The 12,538-nt window shown below is 49.3% G+C and overlaps 1 protein-coding gene across 1 annotated transcript in view; it reads right to left on the reverse strand.

Annotated features, from left to right (window-relative positions):
• tmeff1a (transmembrane protein with EGF-like and two follistatin-like domains 1a) overlaps positions 1–12,538 on the reverse strand; it is a 36,358-nt gene that overhangs the window by 3,599 nt on the left and 20,221 nt on the right. The window contains 6 exon segments of the mRNA XM_079347316.1: positions 2,137–2,285; positions 3,508–3,578; positions 3,580–3,605; positions 4,390–4,419; positions 6,884–7,013; positions 11,146–11,255. Coding sequence (XP_079203442.1) covers positions 2,137–2,285; positions 3,508–3,578; positions 3,580–3,605; positions 4,390–4,419; positions 6,884–7,013; positions 11,146–11,255 — 516 coding nt within the window.

Genomic DNA, 12,538 nt, shown 5'->3' on the forward strand with positions numbered 1-12,538 from the left:
ATAATAATCCCAGTTGTGTTTGTGTTGCGTTTATGTCGACTGTCTGCAGGAGGAGAGATGATGTGAATGTTAAAGACCGCACACACACACACACACACACACACACACACACACACACACACACACACACACACACACACACACACACACACACACACACACACAGTCTGATGATCTTTAAAGATTTACAGTCAGAAGTTTATCGACGCTCTGAGTTTATGAGCCGGTGGACAAACCAAACATCAACAACACAGAGAGAGAGAGAGGGCGAGAGAGAGGGGGGAGAGAGAGAGAGAGAGAGAGAGAGAGACAGAGAGAGAGAGAGAGAGAGAGAGAGAGAGGGCGAGAGAGAGAGAGAGAGAGGAGACGAGGAAACGTGTGTTCATAGACGGGAGCTGATGACATCAGCTGTAACAGCTTCTTGTTTCTGTGAACCCAACAGAAACGACCTTCAACAGGGCGCCACGGAGCGACTTCAAGGTCAGGCGAAGGTCAAGGAGCTCGGAGACGAGAAAATAAGAAACATGGCGAGATATTTTAACCAGCAGACGGCCGCCGTGATGTTTCCTCACCAGACACCTCGAGGAGACAGCAGATCCGTCCTCACCCACTGTCCCCCTCAGCCAATCAGATACTTGTCCCCCTCAGCCAATCAGATACTTGTCCCCCTCAGCCAATCAGATACTTGGTCATATTAAAGCCAGAACCGCTGACAGGAAATCCATAAATCTTGGCGTGGTATCGTCCCCTGCCAAACGCTGCAGGGACGGCGTGCAGAGTGCGTCCCCGCTGAGACGACACGTTGTGATTCAAGGTGAGTCTATCAACATAAATCAGACGTGAGGAGATGCTGAGGGGCCGGACCAGCTCGGGGGGGGGGGGGGTCTGAATAACAACAGACCGCAAACTGTGACTTCAAATGAGGCCGTCTCCTCGCCGTCTCCTCGCCGTCTCGTCTGATATCATGCTTTGAAGCGTGAGACGGACCGGCGTGCAGTGGGACTTTACACAGGAAGTTCTGCTCAACACGACACCTTCTCCACCTTAAAGAAGGAGCGACACGCGGCGGTCAGCTGTGACCACGACACGTCCGTCAACGCTCATCAAACTCAACTTTCAAAAAAGAGAAAAAACAGGATTTATTCTTTTTTTTCCTTCAATATATAAAAAATGTTCCATAAAAGGTCGATAGAATTTAACCTGTAATTACACCGACCAACCACCGGGAGTGTGCTGATACGCACTGAACACGAGATTAAAGAGAAGAAGAAAAACACCACAAACAGCCAATCACGTCGCAGCTTTGGGTCGGCGTTCGCTCTGCGTTCGGAGCAGAATGAAAACACGCCGGAGACAAGTGCAGAGCGCTCCGTGGTCGAGGCGATAAAAACACGCTGAAGGAAATATATAACAATGCTAACAATGCTAACAAATGTTAGCATGTGGAATAAAACACATCAACAAACGGTCGTTGTTCTGAGTGTCTGACTTCCTGTCTGCTCCGTGGCGTGCTGCGGCCTCCTGCGGGCGGAGCGGCGTGGCGTGGCGTGTCTGCACGGAGCTGAAGTTCAAACAGCTGCTGTGTCTGGAGGAGGAGAAGCTGATGAAGACGTGTAACGAGCTGTGGATTAACGTGGCGTGGAATCAAAGCAGACGCCACGCTTGGTTTGAGGGTTAATTGAAAACAGCGACGTGATTAGACACGTTCATTTGTCTGACACGCTCGCTCCGTGACCAGGAACAACATCCGTCCTTCGTCTCCCGACGTCAGCGACTTCACGGCGTCCGGTCTTTAAAGCTTCAGGCCGTCCTCACCCGAGGAGGGAGAGTCCTCGTGGTTCTCCAGGATCACGGACTCTCTAGGGGTCCATTAAAGGGTTTTCCTTTATGGGGCGGTCTACTGAAGCCGGGCGAGTCTCCAATAAAACATCACCAGAGGTCAGACTGCAGTACCTATTTCAAACAGCAGGGGTCAGAGTGGCGTGCTGCTCCTGTCAGCGTAAAGCTTCAGCGTGAGACGTTCAAAGACTCATTCTCAGCTGGTTCATCGTGAAACACACACACAGGGACCAGATGCATTCAGGGACACACAGACACTAGCGCCCCCTGCTGGTGATCACAGAGCGCTGGTCTTACCTGCACACCTGCCCAGGTGTTTGACGTCGATCTGCTCCTGCTTCATACACGACGCCTCTCGCACCAGACACGGGTTGTTGTACGAGTTCCCATCAGTGGCACACACCGGGTTCTCATTGTGACCGCTGCAGTCAATGTTACATATGCACCTGAGGAGGAGAGGAGGAGGGGGGGAGGAGGGGGGGGAGGAGGAGGAGGAGGAGAGGAGGAGGAGGAGGGGAGTGGAGGAGGAGAGGAGAGGAGGAGGAGGAGGAGAGGAGGAGGAGAGAGGAGGGAGAGGTGGAGGAGGAGGAGAAGGAGGAGAGGAGGGAGGAGGGAGAGGAGAGGAGAGGAGAGAGAGGAGAGAGGAGAGGAGAGGAGAGGAGAGAGGAGAGGAGGAGAGGAGAGAGTAGAGGAGAGGAGAGAGGAGGAGAGGAGAGGAGAGGAGAGGAGGAGAGGAGAGAGGAGAGGAGAGAGAGGAGAGGAGAGTAGGAGAGGAGAGAGGAGGAGAGAGGAGAGAGTAGAGGAGAGGAGAGGAGAGAGGAGAGGAGGAGGAGAGGAGGGAGGAGGAGAGGAGGAGAGGAGGAGAGGAGAGGGAGGAGAGAGGAGAGGAGAGGAGAGGAGGAGAGGAGAGGAGGAGAGGAGAGAGTAGAGGAGAGGAGGAGAGGAGGAGAGGAGAGGAGGAGGAGAGGAGGAGAGGAGAGGAGAGGAGAGGAGAGGAGAGGAGAGGAGAGGAGAGGAGGAGAGGAGAGAGTAGAGGAGGAGAGGAGAGGAGGAGGAGAGGAGGAGGAGAGGAGAGGAGAGGAGAGAGGAGGAGAGGGGGAGGAGAGGATATTTAGATCTCTCTTGATGAAATGACTTGATGTGTTTTTCCTTCGTCGTCATGACGAGTTGAGGCCGGTTGTATCTGTCACAGGATCCAGGTGAGGAAGGTCTCAGACTCGTCTTCCTCGTGTATAAAAGTGAGGAAGGTCTCAGACTCGTCTTCCTCGTGTATAGTGAGGAAGGTCTCAAGACTCGTCTTCCTCGTGTATAGTGAGGAAGGTCTCAGACTCGTCTTCCTCGTGTATAAAGTGAGGAAGGTCTCAGACTCGTCTTCCTCGTGTATAAAGTGAGGAAGGTCTCAGACTCGTCTTCCTCGTGTTTAAAGTGAGGAAGGTCTCAGACTCGTCTTCCTCGTGTATAAAGTGAGGAAGGTCTCAGACTCGTCTTCCTCGTGTATAAAGTGAGGAAGGTCTCAGACTCGTCTTCCTCGTGTATAAAGTGAGGAAGGTCTCAGACTCGTCTTCCTCGTGTTTAAAGTGAGGAAGGTCTCAGACTCGTCTTCCTCGTGTATAAAGTGAGGAAGGTCTCAGACTCGTCTTCCTCGTGTATAAAGTTGAAAACACTCACCAGACGTCCTCGGAGTCTTCGTCACACTCGGCTCCGTATTTACACGTGCTGCACTTGGTGAACTTCTTTCCCGACGTCGGCGCCCGAGCCTTCATCATCTGTACGAGAAAAAACACACGAGCTGTCAGCACAGACGTGTGTGTGTGTGTGTGTGTGTGTGTGTGTGTGTGTGTGTGTGTGTGTTATATTAAAGTCATATTGACAGACTCTCCTTACAGAGCTTTTATTTTGAAGGCACACAGAGGTGGAGTTGATTTCCTGAGCGAGTCGACGCTCATAAATACTGCGGCGCAGTTACCGCCAACTCTCAGCAGATGCTAATCTTTGCTCTGTTAGCGCCGCCGTTTGTGAATCAGACGCTTTAAGGACGACCATTTTCCCAACATGCTTCACTTCAATGAACATTGACAGCACCGCGGCGCTGAGACGCCGTTTGCTCTGCAGCGCAGCGAGGGGAGCGTTTAACCCTTTGTGTTAGTTTCACGACTCGTCTAAAAGTCCTCGTTAATCAGACCCGGAGCTCGATTACACTCTCTCTCTCTCTCTCTTTGTCGGGGGGGAAACGGTTTGCTGGGTGGTGAAGGTGTTTGACAGGCGTGTACATGTTTGGAGACACAAACGCCGTGGCCGCTGCTCACAGATGGTCAAAACGTCTCTGTAGCCACATTTGGCTTTTTAACTCGACTCCAACGAGACCACAAACCATCGAGCGGATCATCAAAACAAACACTCAGGGCCTTGAATCGTGACATCACGTCCCATTGGTCGATTTCTCGTTGATCTGAGCACTTCCTGTTTTGTGCAGTTTGACGCTCGACACGGATTCGTCTGTGTTTGAAAACAGGAAATCAAACTTTACAAACCAAACATGAAAACACTCACCGTCTCCGTCTCCTGAACCGGAACCAGGATCTGTGAAGACTCCTGATACGACTCTATCATAATAAAAGCATGTGAAAAGCTTTTATTGTGAAACATTTGTCAGAAACAGAATGTGTTCATTGTTGAAGCTTTAAATCCATTCAAACAGAACTCGTCCTGATGAAGTGACCACGTGGATTCGGGTCATGTGGTCCGTGGAGTCTTGGGATTGGACCCTGAGGTTTGCATGTAACAGATCCATGTATCACAGAGTCCGGCTCAGTGGGGGTCTAAAGGGGCGTCTGGAGGCTCGTTGGCTCAGCGCTGCAGATCCATCAGTAAATGGACTCTGACAGAATAAATCTTGGCGCCGCAGCCTCGAATTAAGAAATGGACGGTGAGTTTGGAGTTTTCCTGGCACGCCGCCGCCGCCGCGGCTGCTGCTGCTGCTGCATTAAGAAATGGACACCAGCTGCTTCGTTCAATTAAATTTCACCTTCTCGCTGCTCCACTTCTTCACAAAGTCACGCTCAAAAGATCAGGCAGGAAACGGGCGGAGAGCGAGCGAGCGGTATTAACGATGGTGTCAGTGCGTTATCGACTGAGCGGGCTAACCTCAGCCTCCGGACCTCGCTCGCTTTATTCCCCCTCCTGCTCGTCCAGACGAGTCGTTTCCCTGCTCATCCTCCTCCTCTGTCTTCAGACCCAGAAGGTCAGAAGACCGAGACCCTGTGACCTGGGGCTGCTGTGGACGCTCAGACCTGCAGCTGTGCAGGAAGCGTCTGCTGACCTGTGATCAGCGCCGCTTTGTTCCTCCAATAACCTCACAGCGTGGCTCTCTCAAAGACGCCACTTCTCCCGCCCGGGGAAATAAAAGCTCGGCTGAATGTTTGAGCCGCCGCACCGGCGCTGCAATTACAGGAAGCATAAATCTGGAGGAGAGTTGGGATTGCAGAAGGACAGCAGGGAGGTGAGGGAGGCGCACACCCCGGTGTACCGGGTAATAAGAGCAGAACGCCGCGCTCGGCCTCATGGGAAATCAGGCGGCTGGCCCCTGCAGATGGAACATCAGCAGCTCTGCGTTACTGTAAGTTTCTCACTCTGGAGTGTGAGGGGACAACATGAGACGTGCAGAGACGTCCTGGCTGAGCGCGCCAGGAGAACGATGCTAACACGTTAGCGCTTTGTTTGTGATTTATGTCTGATAGATAGATTGATACTTCATTGATCCCGAGGGAAATTTAAAGTCTGCAGATCAACCTCTCTCTGTGTCTCTGAGAAGCTGATCCTCCTCCCTCTGCCGTCCCCCCCTCAAACCTCTGCAGGACCTCTGGAGGGTCCCTGGACTCCACTTTGAGAACCGTTTAGCTTTAGGAGGATTTTCAACGCTTCCCATCCAAGGCTCCTAATTAAAATAGATCTGTGGTTGATTACCCGGCTCGTTCCCTGAAAATCAATCAGGCTGATGACGGCGTGCAGAGTGCAGAGTTCAGAGCGGAGGACGAGCCCTCGGACTCTGACGTTCTTAACGAGGCGCCTTAAAGAGTCGCGTTAAAGAGCGACGAGCTGACCTGATCAGAACCGCCGTAGGGCCTAGAAGAAAGTTGGACATTTTAACATAGAGCTCTATGGAGACTGACTCACTGCAGGAGACAGACTCTAGTGGACACTGGAGGAACTGCAGCTGTAAAGTTGGACATTTTAACATAGAGCTCTATGGAGACTGACTCACTGCAGGAGACAGACTCTAGTGGACACTGGAGGAACTGCAGCTGTAAAGTTGGACATTTTAACATAGAGATCTATGGAGACTGACTCACTGCAGGAGACAGACTCTAGTGGACACTGGAGGAACTGCAGCTGTAAAGTTGGACATTTTAACATAGAGCTCTATGGAGACTAACTCACTGCAGGAGACAGACTCTAGTGGACACTGGAGGAACTGCAGCTGTAAAGTTGGACATTTTAACATAGAGCTCTATGGAGACTGACTCACTGCAGGAGACAGACTCTAGTGGACACTGGAGGAACTGCAGCTGTAAAGTTGGACATTTTAACATAGAGCTCTATGGAGACAGACTCACTGCAGGAGACAGACTCTAGTGGACACTGGAGGAACTGCAGCTGTAAAGTTGGACATTTTAACATAGAGCTCTATGGAGACTGACTCACTGCAGGAGACTGACTCTAGTGGACACTGGAGGAACTGCAGCTGTAAAGTTGGACATTTTAACATAGAGCTCTATGGAGACTGACTCACTGCAGGAGACAGACTCCAGTGGACACTGGAGGAACTGCAGCTTTTGGAATATATAAACTCATCTGAGTTATGTGTCATTTCATGAAGCAGCAGCTGAATTATTCCCTCCAGTTAAACGACACTGACTGATGTCCTCACATCATCCTCTACTGGTCGATATCAATATATGAAGAGCTGTAATTCACTTTTTTTTGGGACCCATGCCCCGCCCATAATCAATCAGTGTTATTTCAGCCCTGACCCCGTGTGACTCACCGGCAGAGCACGGCCCGTCCGACACCCGGGAGATGAGCCGCTGCTGTTTGCAGGACGCCTGTCGCCTGTAGCACTCGTTCTGGTAGGTGTCTCCGTTTGAGCCGCACACAGGCACGTAGTGTTTGTGGCACTGGAAATCAAACAAACAATCAAATGTTAATGAGGTCTCAATGTGACCCCTGCTGCTCGGCAGGTCGAACAGGGGGTGATGATTGGTAACCAGAGGGAGAAGAGGGTTCTCCAGCTTCACAGGCTGCAGCGTAATCCCTGAGCAAAATGAGTCAAATATCACCAAGTCAAAGTGATTGTTTTTGTCCCTGACAGGCTCCGGTTGTTACCTAAGAGTCTGACGTTGCTGAGCGAGGCCTTTATGGTACAGAGGTTTTTAAACCACAAACAGCTGTTACATCACTCTCTACATCAAACAGTGATTTTAACTTGCATAACAAGCGAGTGTCCTGCAGGTCGCTCAGATCTGAACTAATAATCGGTATTAGGACCAAGGTTGATGTGATTTACATATCGGTTATCGGCCTGATGGTGAAAATCCACGTCACATGATCTCCTCCTCTTCCTCAGAGTAAATCAGTGTCCTCGCTCCTCTTCTTCATGTGTGTGAAGTGTGTTGTTGTAAATCCACTCTGATCCTGTATTTGATCATGTCTATAAACCCCTCTATTTCAGCCCTGCTCAGAACAGGCTGTTTCTGTGTCTGTAGCTTTAAATATGTAAATGAGCTGTGTCTGGCCACGCCCCCCTCTCTGGAAGGGCTCGGGTGTACTCGCTGCTTTCTGGCTCCATGTCCTATTGTTTACGGTGAGAAGGCAGACTCAGAGGGCAGAACAAACACCTAGCTGTGGGAGTGTCACCCACCTGGGGGAGGGGCTACTGCCCTTTGTGATGTCATGAAGGGAACATCTCCAAACGGCCTGTTTGAGCACACATTTTCTGAAAAGTGGAGCAGGCAGAAGACGGAGAGGATGGACTTTTCACCTCATGGGGGGTTTGGAGACAGACTAGAGACACATTTAGGATTCAGGATTTTAAATATGTGACCTTTAAAAAAAATAAAAAATAACAGAATTCCTCTAATTATAACGTCATGGACGTGTTGACTCTAAAGCGATGAAAGAGCTACGAGTGTTAGAAGAAAGAAGCGAGGAGGGTTATAGAGTCACTGTGCAGATTTGTGTCGTGACTTTATTAGACGAAGTGGTTTTGATGAAAAGAAGCCGTCAGTAACTAAACATGGCGTGTGAGGAGAAATCAAAAATGGAGGAGGAGGATCAGCAGTTTTCTTTTATTCTCCATGAAGGTTAACACAAATTAACTCGACTCTGCCGTCACACACAAACCGACGCAGCCCAGGACGCATATCAGTGTTCACAAATCCATATTCTATTAACCCAGGGCCATCAATCATTTAGCAGTGCGAGCCCTGCAGAGCTGACCTGTGTGACCTCTGCACAGCCGCCTCCGACTGCACAAACACGCCGCCAGAGGGGCAACGATACGTGGCTACATTTACTAAGTTACTGAAGCGGAGTGCTGAAGTGTTTCTGCCCGCAGGTTCTCCGCAGTTACTCCGTGTAAAGTCCTAATGAAAGCCATCTATCAGCCAAGAGCTGACCGAGTCACCCTTTGGCCCTGTTTAGCTCAAAGCAGTAACCACGGCGACGTGCGTGAAAACGCGAACTTGTGAAAACACCACCGCGTCTCCGTGACGGTGTAAACTTGCACGATGCAGCTCCTCCTCTCATCATTCCATCTCGCACATGCAACATCAGTTTGATTAGCGGAGAGCAGAAGTGCGAATCCTGCAGTTCCTCGAGTGTCCACTAGAGGCCTGCTCAGGAAGTCACATGTCACCGCACAGCTCTGCTCCTTTTAAATATGCAGCCAGGTCTACTTTCAACGGCGTGCGCTGTGAGCAGGCGTCAAGCTGAACCGAATGGATCAACACGGACAGGAAGTCAGGCAAGGGAACGCACGGAGCGTCCAGTCTATTTCAAAATAAAACACATCACACACTCACTTCACCAACAGAGGAGTAACCTCACAGAGACAAAGCACGTTTCTCTCTGTGCTCCCGCGTGATCTCCGAGTTCTCCTGGGATCTTGTGAACCCGTGAGGACAGCTGCTAATGGCTGGGCTCGCTCCAGACACCGACCCAGTGCGACAGGCCGGACAAGCAAAACCCCCCCCCCCCCCCTGTGGCACTGACTGCAGTGTGAGCCTCCTCCAGCACTGCACATGAAGTCTGCATGTGACAGAAACAGCTGCAGCAGAGTCCTCGTGGAGAATCGTTAACGCCTGAACTGTTGAGCACTGATTGATCCAGATTCAGGGACACGCGGGGACGGATCTATAAACTCAGACACAGTTTTGATTCGGAGTGAAATGGAGCAGCAGGCTCTGCTTATTATCATCAGTTCTGTCAGTTTTTCTCCCCTCACATCCAGACTCCAGCTGTGAGACGCTCTTTAAAGGTCTGAAGACGCGGGGAATCATCCTGACACGCTGCTTATTAAATTTGTCTTTTCTGCGTTTAGCTTTAAAAAAAAAAAAAATAGATTCGCCTCGCAGACAGCTGTGGTTAAAAACTGAGATATGTTCGTGCTCAGCTGTCTCCGGCGCTCCTGCAGAGAGATGATATCATGTGAGACTGCGATGAAGCATTTCAAAACATATTAGCGTAGCTGAAGGCTTTGCTAGCCAATAAACAGAGAGGACAGTCTGTCTGTGTTCAGAAACATTTGGAGTCTGAGGAGTTCAGAAACGCAGCTGCAGCCGATGACGTAACCCTGCAAGACTTCAACTATCAAGTGTTTTTAAAGATGCTAGGCTAGCTAGGCTAGCAGTTTCCCTCTGCTTCCAGTCTTTGTGCTATTTATTATTATTATTACTATTAATTCAATTTATCCCTATGAGGCAATTAGTGCACCAAGTGGTCGACCATTAAGTGTCTTGCCTAAGGACACATCGGAGCTGGGGATCAAACCGTCCGGTTTGAGAGACGACGACCCACTGAGCCACAGTCGCCCACCTTTTTCTTTAATGCTAAGCTAAGCTAAAAATGTCCTGGGGGTGAGGTAATGTCAGATATGTCAGAAACTTACCAGCACGTTCTACGAAATGTCTGGTTGGAATCAATCCGTAAAACTACAACTACATTTCCCATAATGCAACTTCAAAGAATATGTTCATGAAAGAGTTCTCGCCTCGCGTAGAACTCCACAACTTCATTCTGACTTCCTGTTTTCAATCTAGAATGAAAGTGCACCCCGAGGCGGGGAACGGTGCAAGGCTAACAGTTTCCTACTGCTTCCATTCATTGTGCTAAGCTAGGCTAAAACCTCCTCTAGTACTGTTTGAGTTGAGGCAGAAACCACAAATATCTGATCTGTACTTGAGCAATCTAGTGAAGCATTTTGCTGGAGGTCTATTGCAGCCATCTCAAGGAGCAACTCCCCTGAAGCAATCTGCTTGAGCAATCTACTGGAGTTAGCTACTGGAACAATCCAGTCGAGCAGTCAACAGAAGCAATATACTGGAGCAATTTAGTGAAGAAACCTATTGAAACAATCTCCTTGAAGAAAGCTACTGAAGCAACCAACAGGAGCAATTTACAGAATCTATTTGTATGAGCAATCTTTAATGCAATCTCAAGGAGCAATTTACAATAGAAATGTAGTATTCTACTGATGCAAGTCACTGGAGCAACTTAGTGAAGCAATTAACTGCAACAGTCTAGGAAAATAATCTTTAGGAGCAATCTGCAATAGAGCATTTTCAGAGCAATCGTTTGGAGCAATTTCTTTTGAGAAAGTACCAGAGCAATCATAGGAAGCAATCTTCAGAAGCAATTCACAGAATACATCTACTTGAAGAAATCTACTGAAGCAATCAAATTATTGCAATCTACTGAAAGAGGCAACTACAGCAATCTGCTGAAACAATCGAGCAGAGCGATTGCACAAACGTGTTGTTTTATCTTTCAGAAGTTGCCCAATTTGAATGTGAAAGTTTGTTTGTTTTTTTTAGTTTTTTTTTTACATGTGATTCAAATTTGGATGAATCTGGACTTAAAATGTGTTATTTTGTTGGTTACGTGTAACTATAGCAACCAGCTGATTGTATTATTGACCACCAGGAGGAACCAATGGGATTGCAGCTCAGAGCCACAGGCGTGATGTCAGAGTGTTTGCATGTTGTTGACAGTGCAGCTGAAACAGAAGAAGGTGTTTTCAGCGTGTCCTACCTGGAACTGGCAGACACATTTGAGCTGAGCGCCGTCGTCCCTGCAGACGCCGCCGTATCGACAGGTGGAGTCATCGCACACCCTCAGGTCGCTCTTCTTCTCTGACAGATCTGCAACGACAGGAAACAGAGTCAAGCATGAAGACAGACGCTGAGCAGGCGGATGATCGACACGCCCGCAAGCACGATGAACACGAGACAGCGGGCCGAGCTGCAGGGACAGGAAACAAGAGCAGACACTTCCTGTCCCAGCAGCTACAGCTGAGTGAGGTCAGCCAACCGAACAACAAGCTGATCAAACCATCAAACCATTAAACTATCAAACCATCAAACCATCAAACCATTAAACCATCAAACCAGGCTGTAAACATGTTCATGTCTGCTGTAAAAACAGGCTGTTTGAATGGGTGTGTATGTGACTTCCTGTGCTGCTGCAGCCAGCCTCTAGTGGACACTCCAGGTACTGCAGCCAGCCTCTAGTGGACACTCCAGGTACTGCAGGAGTTTTTGCACTCCATCGTGAGGTTGCCATTTGATCCAGGTTCAGACTTTTAAAGACGATCAAATCCAGAATCCTGGAGCTGCTGGATCTGTTTTCCACCTTCATCCTGATGTGTGAAATACAAAAACACAAACAGGACAGGATCGCCCTGATACAGGTAACGACTTCCCAGGCCACACACACACACACACACACACACACACACACACACACACACACACACACACACAGCTTGTAAAGAGACTCTTGTCTGATAATAACAGGCCTGCACCGCCCACAAATGTGCAGCCGACTTCAATTATCCATATTTTCTTTGAGATAAAAGCTACAGATCCCCTCTTCACTGTGTGTGTGTGTGTGTGTGTGTGTGTGTGTGTGTGTGTGTGTGTGTGTGTGTGTGTGTGTGTGTGTGTGTGGTACTGTCACAGCAGAGTGGGCTTTGAAGAGCCGTGTAATAGTGTGTAATTACTGTTTGCAGACTTCCCCTCCTCCTTCAAAGGGCCGCTGTGATAACCAGACACAAAAAAAGACACCTCGACTAGAGGAGGAGACAAGGAGACAAGGAGACAAGGAGACAAGGGAAGGAGGTGATAAGGACGTGACGGCGTGAGGCGTCCGTTTAAAATCAGTATCGGCCGATATCCCTCCTAAAAGTCGACAAATACATAAAGAAGTCATAAACAAACATCGGGCTCGTAACCCTTAAAGAACTGAATCTGGATGAACAGCGCTCGAAAAATCAAGGTGGCACCTTAACTTTTCAATCACACCTTCAGCTCGTGTTTCTCACGCATCATGGCGAGGAGAGGGGAACAGTACGAAGCGATGAAGCTGGAGGTCAGAGAACCAGGAAACTGTTTTGTTTTTTTAAATTGCCCCCTGGTGACAAATA

Source organism: Symphodus melops (genome assembly GCF_947650265.1).
Source record: "Symphodus melops genome assembly, chromosome: 7".
Lineage (NCBI taxonomy): Eukaryota > Metazoa > Chordata > Actinopteri > Labriformes > Labridae > Symphodus > Symphodus melops.